The sequence below is a fragment of the Megachile rotundata genome, chromosome 12 (genome assembly GCF_050947335.1).
Source record: "Megachile rotundata isolate GNS110a chromosome 12, iyMegRotu1, whole genome shotgun sequence".
Classification (NCBI taxonomy): Eukaryota; Metazoa; Arthropoda; class Insecta; order Hymenoptera; family Megachilidae; genus Megachile; species Megachile rotundata.
Window position 1 is genome coordinate 7,126,212 of NC_134994.1, and position 17,400 is coordinate 7,143,611.

The 17,400-nt window shown below is 38.1% G+C and overlaps 2 protein-coding genes across 5 annotated transcripts in view; one reads left to right on the forward strand and one right to left on the reverse strand.

The window, feature by feature from the left end:
* The window catches only part of LOC100878659 (CD151 antigen), an 88,969-nt gene extending 73,733 nt beyond the window's left edge, over nt 1-15,236 (forward strand). For all 3 annotated transcript variants that reach the window (XM_012279731.2, XM_076537954.1, XM_012279730.2), the window contains 3 exons: nt 9,826-9,999; nt 11,797-11,958; nt 12,697-15,236. In XM_012279731.2, coding sequence (XP_012135121.1) covers nt 9,826-9,999; nt 11,797-11,958; nt 12,697-12,843 — 483 coding nt within the window. In that variant the 3' untranslated portion in view covers nt 12,844-15,236. The remainder of the gene's footprint in view (nt 1-9,825; nt 10,000-11,796; nt 11,959-12,696) is intronic.
* On the reverse strand, nt 189-17,327 carry LOC100878767 (uncharacterized). 2 transcript variants are annotated; one of them, XM_076537953.1, is made up of 5 exons: nt 16,623-17,327; nt 16,181-16,500; nt 15,997-16,115; nt 15,637-15,817; nt 189-341 (listed from the first exon to the last, which is right to left on the reverse strand). In XM_076537953.1, the coding sequence occupies exons 1-5, from the start codon at nt 17,083-17,085 to the stop codon at nt 249-251; spliced, it is 1,176 nt and encodes a 391-aa protein (XP_076394068.1). In that variant the 5' UTR covers nt 17,086-17,327; the 3' UTR covers nt 189-248. The 2 variants fall into 2 exon arrangements, with proteins under 2 accessions (XP_076394068.1, XP_003700946.2); XM_003700898.3 differs by lacking the exon at nt 189-341 and adding an exon at nt 15,056-15,585.
* Between the last annotated feature and the right edge of the window lie 73 nt (nt 17,328-17,400).

Below are 17,400 nucleotides of genomic sequence, written 5' to 3' on the forward strand. Positions count from 1 at the left end.
TAATGGACTTGTAATGAAATTATAATGAACATGTAATGAAATCATAAAGTAATTACGACAAAAATGAATTTCCTGCAGATCAACATCTTTTTTGTAGATACTAGTGTATTATTAGATTCGTTCATGCACGATCTTTTTGTCGGTACACATGTTTTTGTCACGATCGATGAGCAATTATGCCAAGGATCTTCAAGTAAAAACACGCGATAAATACGTACTCCGTTACAAGGTTGATTTCGTCTTAAACACTACAGTGTATGGCCTGCGGTGTATTCGCCTGAACTCCTCGTCAAAGTTTCCCCTTGTGGCTCGTGGTGGAACAGCTTCGTTGAAAAATAGCCCTATAGCGATTACATATCAAAGTCAGTACGTCAAAACCTGAAGATTACCAGCTGAAAACAGATGGGCTGGGTTCTTATTTCTGTCGAGGAATAATAATCAAGCAATTTGGGTCGATGATTTTTTATTCTGAGAACTAACGATTAGCCCGATCGAGTTAGGGCTGGGCAGACGTTCGTTTTTATCTTTAGAAGTGTTACAAATTTTACGTTCAATTATCTTTCTGTAGTACGTTATAATTCCTTTGTGTTATATCGCCACAGATTAATTTGCTATACTATAGATTGATACTAGTTTGTTAGGTGATCATGTGTTAGATTGCTGTACGTTATAGTATCATGTGCTTTATTATTATGTGGTACATTACTAAGCATTGTATCGCCTCGCATTATATTGCCATCTGTGAAATCAAGCATTATTTTCATTACTATTATTACGTGTTAGATTACTATCTCGCGTTGTATCTCAGCGCGTTATATCGCCACCCGCAATGTCACCACGCGTTATATCACCGCGTGTAGTATCATCGCACGTTACTGTCACGACGCGTTGTATTGCAACTCGTTATTATAACCACTCGTTTCTTTTCCACGCGTTTTATCGTCTCGCGTTATATAGCCGCGCATAGCATGACCACGCGTTACTATCACTACGCGTTGTATTGCCACCTGTTACTATCACTACTCATTGCTTCTCCACGCGTTATATCGCCACGTGTAGGATTACCACGCATTACATTCTCTCGCGTTATATCGCCACGTGTAGTATCACCACGCGTTATATCACCGTGTGTAGTATCATCGCGCGTTACTGTCACCACGCGTTATATTGCCACTCATTATTATAACCACTTGTTACTTTTCCACGCATTTTATCGGCTCGCGTTATATAGCCGCGCGTAGTATCACCACGCGTTACTATCACTACACATTGTATCGCGACTTGTTACTATCACCACTCATTGCTTCTCCACGCGTTATATCGCCATATGTAGGATTACCACGCATTATATTCCCTCGCGTTATATCGCCGCGCGTAGCATCATCAAGCGTTACTGTCACTACGCGTTGTATTACGACTTGTTACTACCAATACTCATTGCTTCTCCACGCATTATATTGCCACGTGTTATATCGCCACATATTATATTACCACGTGTTATATTGCCACGTGATATATCGCCACTATAGCATTACCACGCGTTACTATCACTATGCCTTGTATTACCACTTACTATCATCACGCACCGCATCTCCACTCGTTATATGGTCACGTGTTATATTGCCACGTGATATATCGCCACTATAGCATTACTACGCATTACTATCACTATGCGTTGTATTACCACTTACTATCATCACGCACTGCATCTCCACTCGTTATATAGTCACGTGTTATATTACTCCGCGTTATATCGCCACTAGTTATATCACTATATGCAGAATCAACGCACGTTATCATCACTACGCATCACTATCACTCTACGTTATATTATCATTCATTATTTTATAAACGCGAAAATAAACGCGTTGTATTTTCACGCATTATATTGCCACGTATTATATTGCCATACATAGTACCACCACTATTACTGTCACCACGCGTTGTATTACCATCCGTTACAATTACAACCCATTGCATCTCCACGTATGATATATTCTCGCGTTATATTGCCACATGCACAATAACAACCTTACTTTATCACCGCATACAGAATCGTCACGAGTAAAACTGTCGTGCACAGAATATATTTTTCCGCATTACATAGGGACTAAATTCTCCACGCATTAAATCAGCTACTCATGAATATTCAAACGCGGTCGAAAAAAATAGACGACACAGTTGGTCGATATGGAACAGGAAGCGAGTCCGAGCCTCGTTAAAGTTCGTCCGAACGTACGGACGTAAAAGGAGATTCCTTGGAGGATCATCGACGACGATATCTCCTTGTTAAAACGTGTCCACGTCGCGAACATAACGAGCCGTAGCCTGATAGCGAATCTCAAGGATCGGCTGGTCCGCTCCATTTACCCTTCTTAGACTCTCGAAACGGCGATATCCGTGATTACGGTTACGCCATGCATAAAATAACGACCGTATACGGATAGGAAATATATCGACCTGCTTAGCGGACCACCTTTTTATATTTATTTGCATCAAATACGCTCATCAGGCAAGATAAACGCGGTTCACAATGCACCACGGAAGACTAAGAAACAAAAGGTGCAGGATATCCTTACGAAGGATAAAGGGCTCATTACCGGCGATTGTTTTGCGGGAAAAAGACGTAGGAAAGGAGGATAACGCTTTGTTCTAGTGGACTTGTCAACGGGGGTTTGAATCGATATCATTTAATCATCTAGGTCAGTTTTGTTTGCAAGTTTATTGCATATTTGTAGAAAGTCAATGTGGATGATTCTTGAGAAAGAGTAGAAATTTAATATACAGAGTGTCTCACAATTAGTGTAGGTCCCTGAAATAGGGTATAGCTGACATGATTCTAAGCAAGATTTCCCTTTGCGAAAATGGGATTTGAAGCTTCGTATTTGAATTATTAACGAAAGACACCAACGAACGAGGTAGTGATGGGTTTGAGCGTAAAGGACTGTGGTCCTGAACAAGCGCGTTAGTACCGTGACACATGGACGTTAATGTTGTAAATATCTTGATTCCTAAATTTTCAAGTTTACTACATTTTTTAAGCTTTAAACGTATACATCTTTCAATTTTTAATTTTTGGATTTCTATATTACCAAATGTACAAATCCTACAACATGGACCAATCAGAGCGCGAGGATTACGCATGCGCAGACGCGAGAGCGACAGCTTCAAGCCTAGTGACTGAGCGCGCGTAATCCTCGCGCTCTGATTGGCCCGTGTTTTTTCTTAATAATTCAAAAACGAAGCTACAAACCTCATTTTTGCAAAAGGAAATCATACTTAGAATCACATCAGCTAACCCCTATTTCAGGGACCTACACTAATTGTGAGACACCTTGTATATTAAATGTCGCAATTTTTTAAGCTGGGCACTTAACAAGATGAAAGTTTGAGAATGTTGGGAGTTGGGAGTGTGAGGGTTTAGAGAGGTGGAGATTTAAGGATGTGGGGATTTGAAGATGTGGAAATTTGAGGATGTGGAGATTTGAGAATTTGGAGATTTGAGGGTGTGGAGATTTGAGGGTGTGGAGATTTGAGGGTGTGGAGATTTGAGAATGTGGAGATTTGAGGATGTGGAGATTTGAGGATGTGGAAATTTGAGAATGTGGAGATTTGTGAAGATGGAAATTTGAGAATGTTGGAATTTGTGAAGATTGAGATTAGAGAATATTGGAATTTGCGAAGATGGAAATTTGAGAATGTTGGAATTTGTGAAGATGGAGATTTGAGAATATTGAGATTTGTGAAGATGGAAAATTGAGAATATTGGAATTTGTGAAGATGAACCTTGAGAATCTAAAAATTAGAAAATATCCGAATTCGTAAATGTGACAATTTGAGACTATTCCAATTTGCAAATACTAGAATTTGTAAATGTCAAAACCTGTAAAAATGATAATTCAGCAGTATATGAAACTTGAGAATGTCTTGAATGTGTAGATTCATGACTGCAATTCAGAAATCTCTAAATCTTCAAATCAATTTGAAAAAATTTGAAGCTCCCCAAAATCAAATGTAGACTTCACCCCTAGCACTGGTTATCCTAAGGAAGCCTGCACCCAAGTGTTCACGAGCGGGTATAAATTGGATGTAAGTGGCGTGATCGAGCCTCGGATACTTAGGAAGTAATGCGGTCTCGCCCGGAGCGGTCGGATCGGTGGTGCTCCGATCGTTGAAACTGGTTCGAAACCAGTCCGAGGCGTCGAGACCTGTCCGCCGATGCCAGTCTCGCGATACGTCATTCAACGATGTAAAAAAATCGAGATGCAACGTTCGACCCCGCTTCAAAACTAATTGGAACTCAGCCACGCCGTCTCTAATATTTACGTTCGCTAATTACAGTCGAATCTGTTCGTACGCTCGTTTGAATACACCTGAAACGGGGCGGGACAGCTGCCCCAACAAGACACAACATAATTCTTTATGCAAAAATGAACGCGATGGGAACAGCTTTTCGAAGCGTCGTTTTTGATAACGTGAAGAGTCAATTTGTAAAAGTGTCAATAAAGATCTGGTGTGCTAAACTTAATTCACCTTTCAGATTTATATAATGGTTCTTCTTTTGGAGATAAATTCCTGTTCGTTTTTGCCACGGGACCACAGACCACTTCAAATGAAACATCTACCTTAATTACAGGCCTGAAACTGAACGGAGACAATTAGTGGTAGATAATTACACACATGTTCTAAATTTTTAGACATTCAGTGGAATAAAATTGTTTAATAATTTAACTTCAAATTTAAAAAAATGAAATTCGTAAATATGGAGCTAAATACGTCGATCAGCTCGTTGATCTGCTCTCATCACTGATTTATGATCATAATTAATCACCATCAATCGCAGCCAAAACCACTAACAACCTATCAACTTCAAAGACAAGCAATCACAGTGGTGAATTCGAAAAACGAAATGTGGCTGGCGTGTAACGAGTGTACGATTTAATTTTTCGTTTCATCGAACATAATGAATTTTTGTGCGTCCGTTATCGCACGAAACGGCAATATCGATGTTCATTTCCCTCGTTGTCTACGCGATTCAATGATGCTGAAAGTCGAGTGGCCAATTTCGAATCGCGAAAACGAACTTGTGGATTGAACGGCCTTTTTTGGAATACCGCGGAAAATTGTGTTTCTAAAAAGGTTATGAGTGTACGGTGCGAAGTTTTACGCGGCATCTTTCAGCAAGAAAGAACCTTTTGCCTTTCCATTCCCATGGGTCTTTTGCTCCCTTTCACCACCAACGATGGCACGAGCGAATCGTCTCATTAGCCGAGCCCATATACGGTGGTCAATTAAAATTTTTGCCGGCACGACTGTGGGTAGGTAAATCCGGATAATGAACAAGCTGCAGATTTTCAAGGAAAGAAAAGACTTTAACGGAAAATGTTGAAGAATAACTGGACAGTTGATTGTCTAAGCGGAGAGAATGGATGTTATTTAATGAAGAATAGTGGGATGGGTTGAAAGGTTGAGGATGTAGGAATTTGGGGATATGGGGACTTGAAGGTTTAGGAATTTGAGGATTTATATATTAGAGAGTGTAAAAATTTGGAGGTCTACGAATTTGGGAGTTTAGAAATTTGGGAATTTAGAAATTTGGGAGTCTAATAATTTGGGGGTGCAGAAATTTGGGAATGTAGAAATTTGGGGGTCTATAGGAATTTGGGGGTTGAAAAATTTGGGAGTGTAGAAATTTGGGGCTCTATAGGAATTTGAAGGTTTAGAAATTTGGTGATCTAGGAATTTGGGAGCATAGAAATTTGGGGGTTTAGAAATTTAGAAGTCTTGGAATTTGGGGGTGTAGAAATTTGGGGCTCCATAGGAATTTGAGGGTTTAGAAATTTGGTGATCTAGGAATTTGGGAGCATAGAAATTTGGGGGTTTAGAAATTTAGAAGTCTTGGAATTTGGGGGTTTAGAAATTTGGGGGTCTATAGAAATTTGAAGGATTAGAAATTTGGTGATCCAGGAATTTGGAAGCATAGAAATTTGGGGGTTTAGAAATTTAGAAGTCTTGGAATTTGGGGGTTTAGAAATTTGGGGGTCTATAGAAATTTGAAGGATTAGAAATTTGGTGATCCAGGAATTTGGAAGCATAGAAATTTGGGGGTTTAGAAATTTAGAAATCTTGGAATTTGGGGGTTTAGAAATTTGGGGGTTTAGAAATTTAGAAATCTTGGAATTTGGGGGTTTAGAAATTTGGGGGTTTAGAAATTTAGAAATCTTGGAATTTAAGGGTTTAGAAATTTGGGGCTCCATAGGAATTTGAAGGTTTAAAAATTTGGTGATCTAGGAATTTGGGAGCATAGAAATTTGGGGGTTTAGAAATTTAGAAATCTTGGAATTTGGGGATTTAGAAATTTGGGGGTCTATAGAAATTTGAAGAATCAGAAATTTGGTGATCTAGGAATTTGGAGGTTTAGAAATTTGGGAGTCTAGGAATTTGGGGGTTTAAAAATTTGAGGGTTTAAAAACTTGAGGATATAGAAATTTGATGGTCTAGAAATTTAGAAATCTAGAGATTTAGTAGTCTGCAAATTTGTGAATCTCCCCCTAGATTAAATCCCTATTTAGGACTCCACAAAAAAGCCTTAAAAATTTGATACTCTACAAAATGGATAATAAAAAAATTTGTTTAATTAAGTCATCTGAAAATCTAGAAATTCAACGCTTTCAAAATGTGCAAATATGAAAACTTAAAAGTTTGCATAAAATTAACATGATAAAAAGATTTAAATAATATGTGAAGTTCACATATGTGTACTTTTCTAATAAGAACATATGTACCTCACATATGTAAATGTAGTACGTTGAAACGTAACGGAAGTTCTGACATACGATGTGTCAATTTTGAATAGAATCGAAGTCCGATAGACGCAGACGTTTCTTGCATATAGCATCGATTTGCGCGCATCGTCGATGGATATCGACTGTGATTGCCGCGACCGCAACTGGTGTTCATGATCGACCGTCTCCAGTTGCTGTCAGCGGTCCTGTCCAATTCTAAACTGTCAATTGCCGTTCCTACACGGATGTTGTGGCCGGTGTAATGCACGTGTCAACCTCGCGTGCATTGAATTTAAATCGGAACGCGCGTGCAGCGACATTTCAATGTGTCGACTCTTGTAATCCCTAAGAAAATTACGACAGTCATGCTATACAATTTGATGGGTTGTTATTACACGTTTTACGTACATCTTAACTCACAATGCATATATTTTACAACTTCGCATATATTTTAATTTGGAGAATTAAGTTTGAAATTTTCAAGTTTCTCAAAAATTTAATTACATAATTTATTTATTTCTAATTAAATAAACTTCAAAATTTCCAAAATCCAGAATGCTTAAATTAAAAAATTTCCAATTCCTTAGATTCCCAATTCCCTACATTTCCAATTCCCAAGATCCCAATTCTCAGGGTCTCAATTCCCTAGATTTCCAATTCTTTATTCCCAATTCTCTAGGTTTCCAATTCCCAAGATCACAATTCCCTAGATTTCCAATTCCCAAGATCACATTTCCCTAGATTTCCAACTCCCAAGATCACAATTCCCTAGATTTCCAATTCCCAAGATCCCAATTCCCTAGATTCCCCATTCTCAAGGTATCAATTCTCTAGATTTCCAATTCTTTAAATTCCCAATTCCCTAGATTTCCCATTCGCAAGATCACAATTCCCTAGATTTCCAATTCTCTAGATTCCCACTTCTCTACATTTCCAATTTCCTAGATTCCGAAATTCTCAAATCCCCAAATCCCCAAATCCTCTTATCCCCAAATTCCAAAGTACCCCAATGTCAAAATTTCCAAATCCCCAAATCCCCAAATCCCCAAATCCCCAAATCCCCAAATCCCTAAATCCCTAAATCCCCAAATCCCCAAATCCCCAAATCCCCAAATCCCCACATCCCCAAATCCCCAAATTTCCAAATTCCCAAATCTCCAAATCCCAATATCCCCAAATCCCTAAATTTAAAAATACTTGAATCTATCCGATTTCCAACTAAACAACCCCTAAATTCCCAAATTCCCAAATCCTCAAACCCACAAATTCCTAAATCCTCAGACTTCAAATTCCTGAAACCTGACATCTCTAAACTCCCAAAGTAAGAACTATTCATATTCAAATAACTAAACTTCCGTGATAAACTTAGCACATAACTTTCCTCACAAAAAGATCTCTTGATCCCTGATCCTCCGAGCACTCAGTGCAAACGATCGGCGGCCATCTTGAATATTCATGGACAGTGGACGCTTTCCAGATTTATATTCATGAAAGTTCCAAAACGCTTACGATTTTGCTAGAATACGTTTGAAACCATTTTCTTCGAGAAAACTATCGCCTATTTCGTCGCACTTGAAATATAATATCGCATCGAACTATTCGAGTCTTCGCGAAGCGCGAAAGTTCGGAGAGAGGACCCCTTTATTCGATGAAATGGGACTAGGCAACGAAACGAAGCGGCGACAGACGAGAAAATTGCACGAAAGCGCTTGTTTGCAAAGAAATTAGGAAAACTCAATTTACCCGCCACGTAGGAGCACGCTGTCGACGAGAGTCGCGTAATCTAGCAGCGTGGTACACGATGAAAAGGAAACAGGTTGCCGAACGCGTTTTCGACCACTTGACGAGCTGTCACTGTTGTTAATACCTTGTTCATTGCGGTTGACAATATGTGGATTATTTCTGTCTCGTTTTAACGAAGAGACCTATTGTGAGCTGATAAATTTCCCGTATGGGTTTAATTCTGTCATTTCAAATTACCCGTTTGGAAACATAGATGGTTCATTCGATTATGCGTATAAATAATATTTGTCACGTTTCATACAATTTGATCACTTAAAAGTGTCTTAAAATTCCACTTATGATACTGCAATTTAAAATTTAATGAGTGAAGAAAATGGCTGCTTAAGGTACATGTTCTTAATACAAAAAAAAAATATACTGATCGAATTGAGTAACCTCCTCCTTTTCCGAAGTCGGTTAATGATGGCTTGCCAATTATAAATTATGATCAGTTTCGATATATGGAGCTTCATATACAATTTCATGACATAAAAGTATGTCAAAATGAAGCTTGTAGTATATCAACCTAAAGCTTGAAGACTAAAACAAAATGGCTGCTTGCCAATTTAGGAGGTTATGGTCAATTTCGATATATGGAGCTTCATATACAATTTCATGACATAAAGTATATCAAAATGGAGTTTGTATATCAACTTAAAGTTTGAAAACTAAAACAAAATGGCTGCTTGCCAATTATAGAAGGTTATGATCAATTTCGATATATGAAGTGACATATACAATTTCATGACATAAAAGTATATCAAAATGGAGCTTGTAGTATATCAACTTAAAGCTTTAAGACTAAAACAAAATGGCTGCTTGCCAATTTAGGAGGTTATGATCAATTTCGATATATGGAGTGACATATACAATTTCATGACATAAAAGTATGTCAAAATGGAGCTTGTAGTATATCAACTTAAAGCTTTAAGACTAAAACAAAATGGCTGCTTGCCAATTTAGGAGGTTATGGTCAATTTCGATATATGGAGCTTCATATACAATTTCATAACATAAAAGTGTATCAAAATGGAGCTTGTATATCAACTTAAAGCTTGAAGACTAAGACAAAATGGCTGCTCAAATCTTTCATATATACACTTGGTATAAATGCCTATATTATTAGTGTAATTTATATTAAACACTAAAATTTTAACTATCTTCTTTGCAAAATATAGACGTTTCGTTACGAAGAATGCAGAACTTTAATTAATTAATTTTCTGTGTAACTAATCTTGTATTGTTTCTTCTGTTACAGTACGTGTTCGTGGTGATGCTAGTATTCGTACTGGAAGCTGGTGTCGGTGCTCTGGCACGACTTTACGAGGAACAAGTCGGTCCCGAATTGAAGATGAATCTTAATCGTACTTTCCTTGAAAATTATTCGGTTAGGAGCAGGGAAACTAACGCGATCGATCAAATGCAAACAGAGGTGAGTATTGACAGATGAAACAAGGTTTCAGATTTCACACTTTACCTAGGATAACATATCAAGACTATGGCTTTTGGAAATTTGAAGATTCTAAAGTTTCAGGATTTGAGAATTCTAGGATTTCGAAAGAGGGTCTATTTGGAAATTTAAGAAATCAGAAATTAGAAGCGTGGAAGTTTAAAAATTTGGACTTCTAAAAATTTGGAAGTTTTCAAAAATTTGAAGTTCTCAAATTAAAAAATGACTTAAAAATTTGAAAATTCATATATTTGAAAGTACCTAATATATCCAACAATTAGCCTTCTAACAAACCTGTTTAGAATCAGTTATAACCCAGACTTGTATACATCACTACTTCAGCCACAAACAAGCTTCATAAAAAGAAAATAAAAAGAAGGATAAAATTCAATTTCCTCGGTACCAAAATGAAGACGGAATAGACTACGATAAAATTCAGGGTGTAATTAGCAGCAACGTGTGAAATGGAACACATTAATCAAGATATCCAGAGCAAGTACGATCTTGCTGAAACGTTTCTTCTTTTTTCGCGTAGTCTTTCGACGCAAAAGACGTCGTTAAATTTCGTTCTACGCGAAATGGCCAGCTCACGTGGCCACGATATCTCTTCACCATTTTTCATTGCGCCATACCAAGACCACCGATGCCACTGTTACGAGTACTTTACGACGGCAAATCATCGTTATCGTGTCGGAGAGCGTTCCTGGTTCGTCCTACACGAATCGATTAATGTCCCCGCGGCTCCTTTCATCGACCCGTTTTCTCCTGTTGTGTCGTCCACGTTCCAGGAACTCGGATGTTCCTCTCAAGATGCATCGAGTGCATCCACTTGACGTGGCCGTTTCTGATTACTGAAATAGAGATTTCTCTTTGAACCGTATTCGCAAACGATTCATTTAATTCCTCTTTTCATTCGGATCTGGATTGCGGATGTTTATACGTTTCGAATACATTTAAGTTCACGATGTATACAAATATAGCTGTTATATCTAGTATTATCTAAACAAGTTAACACTAAGTTTACGGACATTTCTTATACACCTAGACATTTCTTGTATACCTACTTCTACGAACACAATTTGATGCATGAATACATATATTTAAAGAAAAACAACCACTGGAAAGCTATATGTATAATTAAACACTACAAGAAATGAAAATATGGGGATTTATAGAAAGTTTTTATTATTCAATAATATTTTAGTACGTTAGTTCAATATTCTACATTCATATTTTCACTTCCCTCTACCCTGCGAACTGCGATTTGCACTGCGACGCCGGGTCCGAACCCGGCATACCGGCTGCGACTCCGGACTAGCGAAGTCCGTCGTTTATAAGGTAATATCGGTGCACTCATATTTATTACTGTTGTAATTTTTGCTTGGGCAAAAATTTATTAAAAATTTTATTTACATTACGATCGCGTGAAATTGACGCACATCCATAGAGATAGGTATACCACAAATTTCAATATTTCAAAGCTTCTGAAGAAAATAGACTTCAATATTTACCTCGTTCAATGGATAGGTCAGCACAAGATAAAATAAAAATGCAAACGGTTTTTGTAATTTTCGAAATGCGTTAAAATGACCACCCGTAAACCCGGTGTCAAACATTGTATTTTCACCTAGTAATTTAACTCGTAATCAACCCTCAACATCATTTATCTTCGGAATTAAGCGATCGTTTACGAGTTCAAGAGGGTTAATCTGACATCTCACTTAATGTTTCAGTATATCTGATATCTCTGGAAAACATGATCTCTCGTTGAATTTCCAGTTCAAATGCTGCGGCGCCCTGAGATTCGAGGACTGGCTGGTGAGCGAATGGCACAAGGACGAGGAAGTCCTTCGAGAGGGGAGGCTTGTTCCCGATAGCTGTTGCAAAACGCAAACCTTCCATTGCGGGAAACGGGATCATCCGTCGAACATCCATTATACGGTATTTATTTCTTTAGACTTTTATCAAGATTTATGAAATTCTTATGTGGTTACAAGAGGTTTAGGAATTAACAATCTGTGAATATGGAAATTTAGGGACGTGGAGGACGAAAGATATAGACAGTTTGGGGTGAAATTGAAATTTAGAAATTTTTGAGGTGTTGAAATCTGAGGGTATAGAAATTTTTAGAGTGGAAGATTTTGAGATTATAGGAATATCGAGGGTGAAAGATTTTAAGAATGTAAGAATTTTGAGGGTGATCAGGTATGTAGGAATTTGGGGAGATCCAGAAATATAGGAATCTAAGGAGAAAATAGAAGTATGGAAATTTAGGAGTATAGGAATTTAGAAGTATACGAATCTAAGAGTATAGAAATCTTGAAGTGCAGGTATTTGAGAGTATAGCAACCTAGAAGTGTAGGAATTTAAGAGTGTAAGAATCTAGGAGTTTAGGAATCTAGGAATATAAAAATCTTGAAATATATAAATCTAAGAGTATAGAAATCTAAATGTGTAAGACCTTCAAAAATATATCCTAGAGATATAGAAATGTAAAAATCTGACAGATGTAAAAATCTAAAATATAAAAACCTCCTAACATTGAAATACACATCCCAATATAGTACACAAATATTTGATACTTTTTGCATAAAAATACAAATTTAACCTAAGAATCAATTTATCCAACTAAGAAGCTAACAATGACATTAATCAGTTACCGAAACCCAATTTATTTAGGGTTGCATCTACAAGTTCCTGGAAACAACAAAGGATCACTTGATCATCGTGGGCGCAGTGGGACTAGGTCTGTCAGTGCTTGAATTATTCGGCATCGTGCTTGGATCCTGCCTTTACATCAAGCTCAGACACGATTTCGACGACTGAGGATTGCTTGAAATTCGCGAGAGCAACAACAACGGCCGTTCCTGGTGCAGATACATGCAGAACGACACGGGAACCGTTTGATCGTTAGAGCGGAAGCGAAGAGGAGCAGCCATCCAAAGGGATCCACGTCTTCCGTCGTTCGCCGTTCAGGATTTCCTCCGTTTCTGATTCTCCTGCAGCCGCTCTCAAAGGATTACTGCAGCATTCCTGCCTCGATTCTTTTCCTTCGATGAATTTTACAGAGCGCGGTCGAGGAACGTGATGCGAACGGACACCGGTTATCCATCGAATATTAAAACGTTTTATTAATATTTTGCAGTTTCAATTCGTCTATTATTCTTCGTTACAAGTATGCTAAATACAGTGTGCAATTCGTGTATCTAGTCGAACATAAAATCATTAAAATTCTCGAGAACATCTCCATATTTTATAGGGAAGAAAATTGTTAAAATATGTAAAGTGTAATGTTTCTTTTCAGAAGACTTTGCGTACTTTCATGATCGTTTTAACGAGTAAAATGAGCTTTCGAATTGTATTCCTTTGATACTCCAGCTACGTTTCATAGCTTGCTTTCACCTGCATTTATCGTGTGCCATATTGCGTTTACTGTAACAATCGAAATTTAGCGAGTATTTTTGGAATACTTCAGCCTTGTTCGCATCACGTTTTTCGCCGCATCCGGAGGGTCCCAAAGAAAGGAAACACTTGGAGAAAAAAAGATCGTGCGTGAATTCGAGTCACCGCAGCGATTATTCCTACAATGGGTCTCTCTTTTCTTCCTGGCTTCCGCAGGAATCAAAGAGAGTTAACAAGCGAAAAAAACGCCAAGTTACCAAGATATTGAGATTCGAGGAGAAACGGGGATGAATGAGAACTCGTTTCTGTCGCGCAGGACACAGGACTTCCTTTCGTCTCTTTGATCGGTCGAGGGAAAACGGAGAGACGGTGAAAAGTGTCCGGATGAATTTCAATGAATCGACCACCGCCCCGAGAAGGGACGCTCGTTATTGTACCCATGACGATTTTAGAGAAAACGTTTTTAACGAAGATCCTTTTTGATCGATTCCGGGAGCTTGTCAGCTCCTTTTAGCGGTTGAAACGATCGATCGAGCTATACTTGATCCATGATCGAGTATCTTACCGTATCTTCTTTCGTTTGGAAAGAAAGCTTCGTCTTCGAAGACGTTCGCTCGCGACAGATGATCTCTGCTATGTTAAACATACTCGGTTTCACTGTCGACGACGTTTCTCCCGCACAAATCGCGCTGTCTCTTTGTATACTGCCGTTATAAAACCGCACAAATGTTTCTACAAATATATTTCGACGTATTTGTTCAGATGAGGTCGTTTGGAGATAGAAAATGTTTACGCGATGGGAGGTGTAATTAGAAAATGTTTAATGGAACAATTTTGGAAATAGAAGCGGTTACTGTATCGACAAGTATTAGATTACGTGTTAAACTGCCATACACTTCTACACGTATTTCCGAAAAAAATTCGACAAGTTTTCACGAATTTATCTTCAAAATATTTAATAGATTTGTACAGTACATCTGTAACTATTATTTCATTCTTGCAAAAAATTACAGAAGTATCTTAGAACAGTTATTTCGCCACGCTGTGCAACAGAAACGTTAGCATTAAGTCAGTAAAATCACGATGACAGTGGTAAAAGCCGCTCCGGGGACAAACAGACCCCATTTGTCGATTAAAACGGACCACTCAATCGTCCTGAATTTTCAAAGAAAAGGAAGAAACGAGGAAAAAAGATTCGAGTAGCCACAGGAGGATCGCGTTCACGAATATTTTATACTCTATTCAAAATGAAGGTGAATCTTACGCGTCGAAAAAGGATTGCAACATTGACGAACTCGAACAGAACTGTAAAAACAGTGCCTTGATGACTAGCGTTAAGTCAAGAGATATTTTAAATTATGAACGGTGTAAAGAGAGGATGCATTAACATTGTAAATGTACGTACAGTATTTATCTATTTATCTATTGCTTCGCTGATCGACACGATCTTTTCGCGCATTATTTATGAACAATCGCTACGTTTGTCGTACAACGAAAGAAATAATTATAAACGTGTGCGTTGCCTCGACGATTGCACGCGTATTGCATGTACAAATTCTACTGTTCGTTAACCTCGTCGATTTTTACCTAACAATTATTTTCCGCGATCGTTGGATCAATGTTACACCAGACAAAGTTTAAGGGACACATATTTTACTATCACGCCACGGCGTTATACATGTTATTTTATTCTTAACGTTATTGTCTTCTTTATTGATATCACGTGTACATGTACTGTCTGTTAGAGTTTAGAAACTTTATAAATATTGTACATATCAGACACCCTATTCTGTTACGAATAAAGAACTGAAACCGTACCGTGATGTATTCCCGAGTCAAAAGAAACGAAGAAAATCGTACAAAAATAACTGAAGATCGATTGAAGCAACGAGTGGATAAAGGTGACATCAAGTCTTCACGTCAATTTAGTTCCAAATATTTGTGGTATGACACCTTTACTCGCTCGTTTCTTCAATTTTGTATTTTCTCTTATTGTCCAGATTCGTCGTTCGCGTACTTCTCCATGGACAGTAAGTATATCAGAAACGCGTCGTCTTTGGTGCCAAGAGAAACGAACAACCAGGAGAATACTGCGAGCATATCTTTCGACATCGATATCTTATGCCAACTGTTCAAATCATCTAGAATAGTCTGAATGTCGGTGACCTAAAACAAAATTAGTTAACACAAGATGAGAGAAGCTTTGTTTCTGCTTACGTTTTCCCACAGGCTATCATTTGAATTATAATAGCGTGCCAAGCTCAGTTGATTGTCGGTCTTCGCGCAGACTTGATGAAGACAGAATGTAATCAAGTACAAAGGAACCGCGATTACGGCTTTGCTGTAGTCGAGGTAGATCTCGCGGAGATGCTCCATGTCGAATCGTGCCAGATCGAATCTAAATTAGTAGTGAAAATTTAAATTATCTTCATAATCACAATTAAAAGTAGAAGAGTCTTAAATGCATTGCAAATTTGAAAATTTAGTGTAATAAAAGCCTACGGTATTTAACTCTAATATTCTTTGTTATTTTATTAAATCTAACACGCATAAATTTAACATAAAACATAATCATACTTATCAAAACTCGAGACGATACACAATGTGACGAGAAGAGAAAAGATACTCGCGTAAATCTCACTGATCATCGAATATTCAGCAACGAATTCCATGGAAGCATCAAAGAATATATGCAACTGAAAGACAGAACTGTGTAAGAGAAATAAACAAACGTATAAAGAAAATTAATGTGAAGATGTACCATTATAAAATGCATGAGAGCCATACCACCCAGAAGACCTTGATACACAAGACCAGTTTTTTTCCAAAACTTTTGAATCAACACAGCTATTCTTATAGGCGGAGAACCTTGATTTTCAACGATATCGCTTCCTATGTCTTGTTTCTCTCTTCTTCGAGAATCTCTTGATTGATTGATTTTCATAGCACTGAAACCATCCCTGTGTTGCACGTAAATCTTATCCGTCGTTAGTACCGGAAACGGTGGTTGCTGCTCGTATTTCGTTCGAGCATTTTCCTGGGATCTTCGCAGAATCTCCGTAATTGGCAGTTCATTGTCCTCTGCGTAACGAAGAGGTTTTAAAGAGGAAAAATAGAAAAATAAATTTAGAAGTGGAAAATTGTCCTTTCTTCTTTTAATGTTTAAACCAGGCTATTATATCCTTGTTAACAGATAACTTTACCTCGAAATCTTCGCTGTTTTCGTTTCGGATGTTCTCCGTCTCCTTCACCATTATCCTCCTCAGTCGATTCTGAAGTAGACGTTTCCTTCCGTTTCTCATTTTCCGACTCTTCAGAATCGCTCTTCCGTTTCGTATGCCGGTCATATCTTTCTTTCTTCTTTTCAGCTCTTCTACGACTATTCTGAGACTTGTCTCGACCAGCTTTATGTCTCTGTAATCTTCTGTCATCTGGAGACGGTTCTACATCGTCAACCTTTCCTCGAGCATGTCGCGGAGACCTGTTGATTTGCTCCAAATCCGACCACCTGCTTTTCAAAGGTGTGCTGGTGCTTTTCGCAGGTGGTGAATACTCGATGCTGTTGGTAGGCGACGAAGATTCTTCGGAACTGGAGGGATCGTTCCTCTTAGAAATCGTCTCCATAGTACTCCATCGCCTGGAGAGTCTTTCGCGAGGACGACTCATTTTACCGTCTCACCGATCACGTAAAAACATTTAATCGTTTCTATACCGCGATTGCACAATGTCATATTTAACGCATCCACCCTTTGCATTGCATTTGATGAGACGGTGAAAATAACAGTCACTCGAGACAGTTCTGTCGTGCATAAATAGAGGAACGTATCCATAGTAACGCTTTGTTGTCAGTCTTCAATACACCGCCGACGAGTGTTTCGGGTAAATCGATAATTCGTAATAGCACAAAGTGTTGGGCTATCGTCTGTGACCGTTTGAAATAGTTATATCTCTGCCAATTGTTGAGCAATACATTCGTTTGAT

What these genes read in the sequence shown, in the direction of transcription:
- LOC100878767 (XM_003700898.3), bottom strand. Translation starts at nt 17,085, where the DNA reads ATGAGTCGTCCTCGCGAAAGACTCTCCAGGCGATGGAGTACTATGGAG. An exon ending in AAAACAGCGAAGATTTCGAG is followed by an intron (nt 16,501 to 16,622) that starts GTAAAGTTATCT and finishes TTCGTTACGCAG; the next exon opens with AGGACAATGAACTGCCAATT. An exon ending in ATGATAGCCTGTGGGAAAAC is followed by an intron (nt 15,586 to 15,636) that starts GTAAGCAGAAAC and finishes ATTTTGTTTTAG; the next exon opens with GTCACCGACATTCAGACTAT.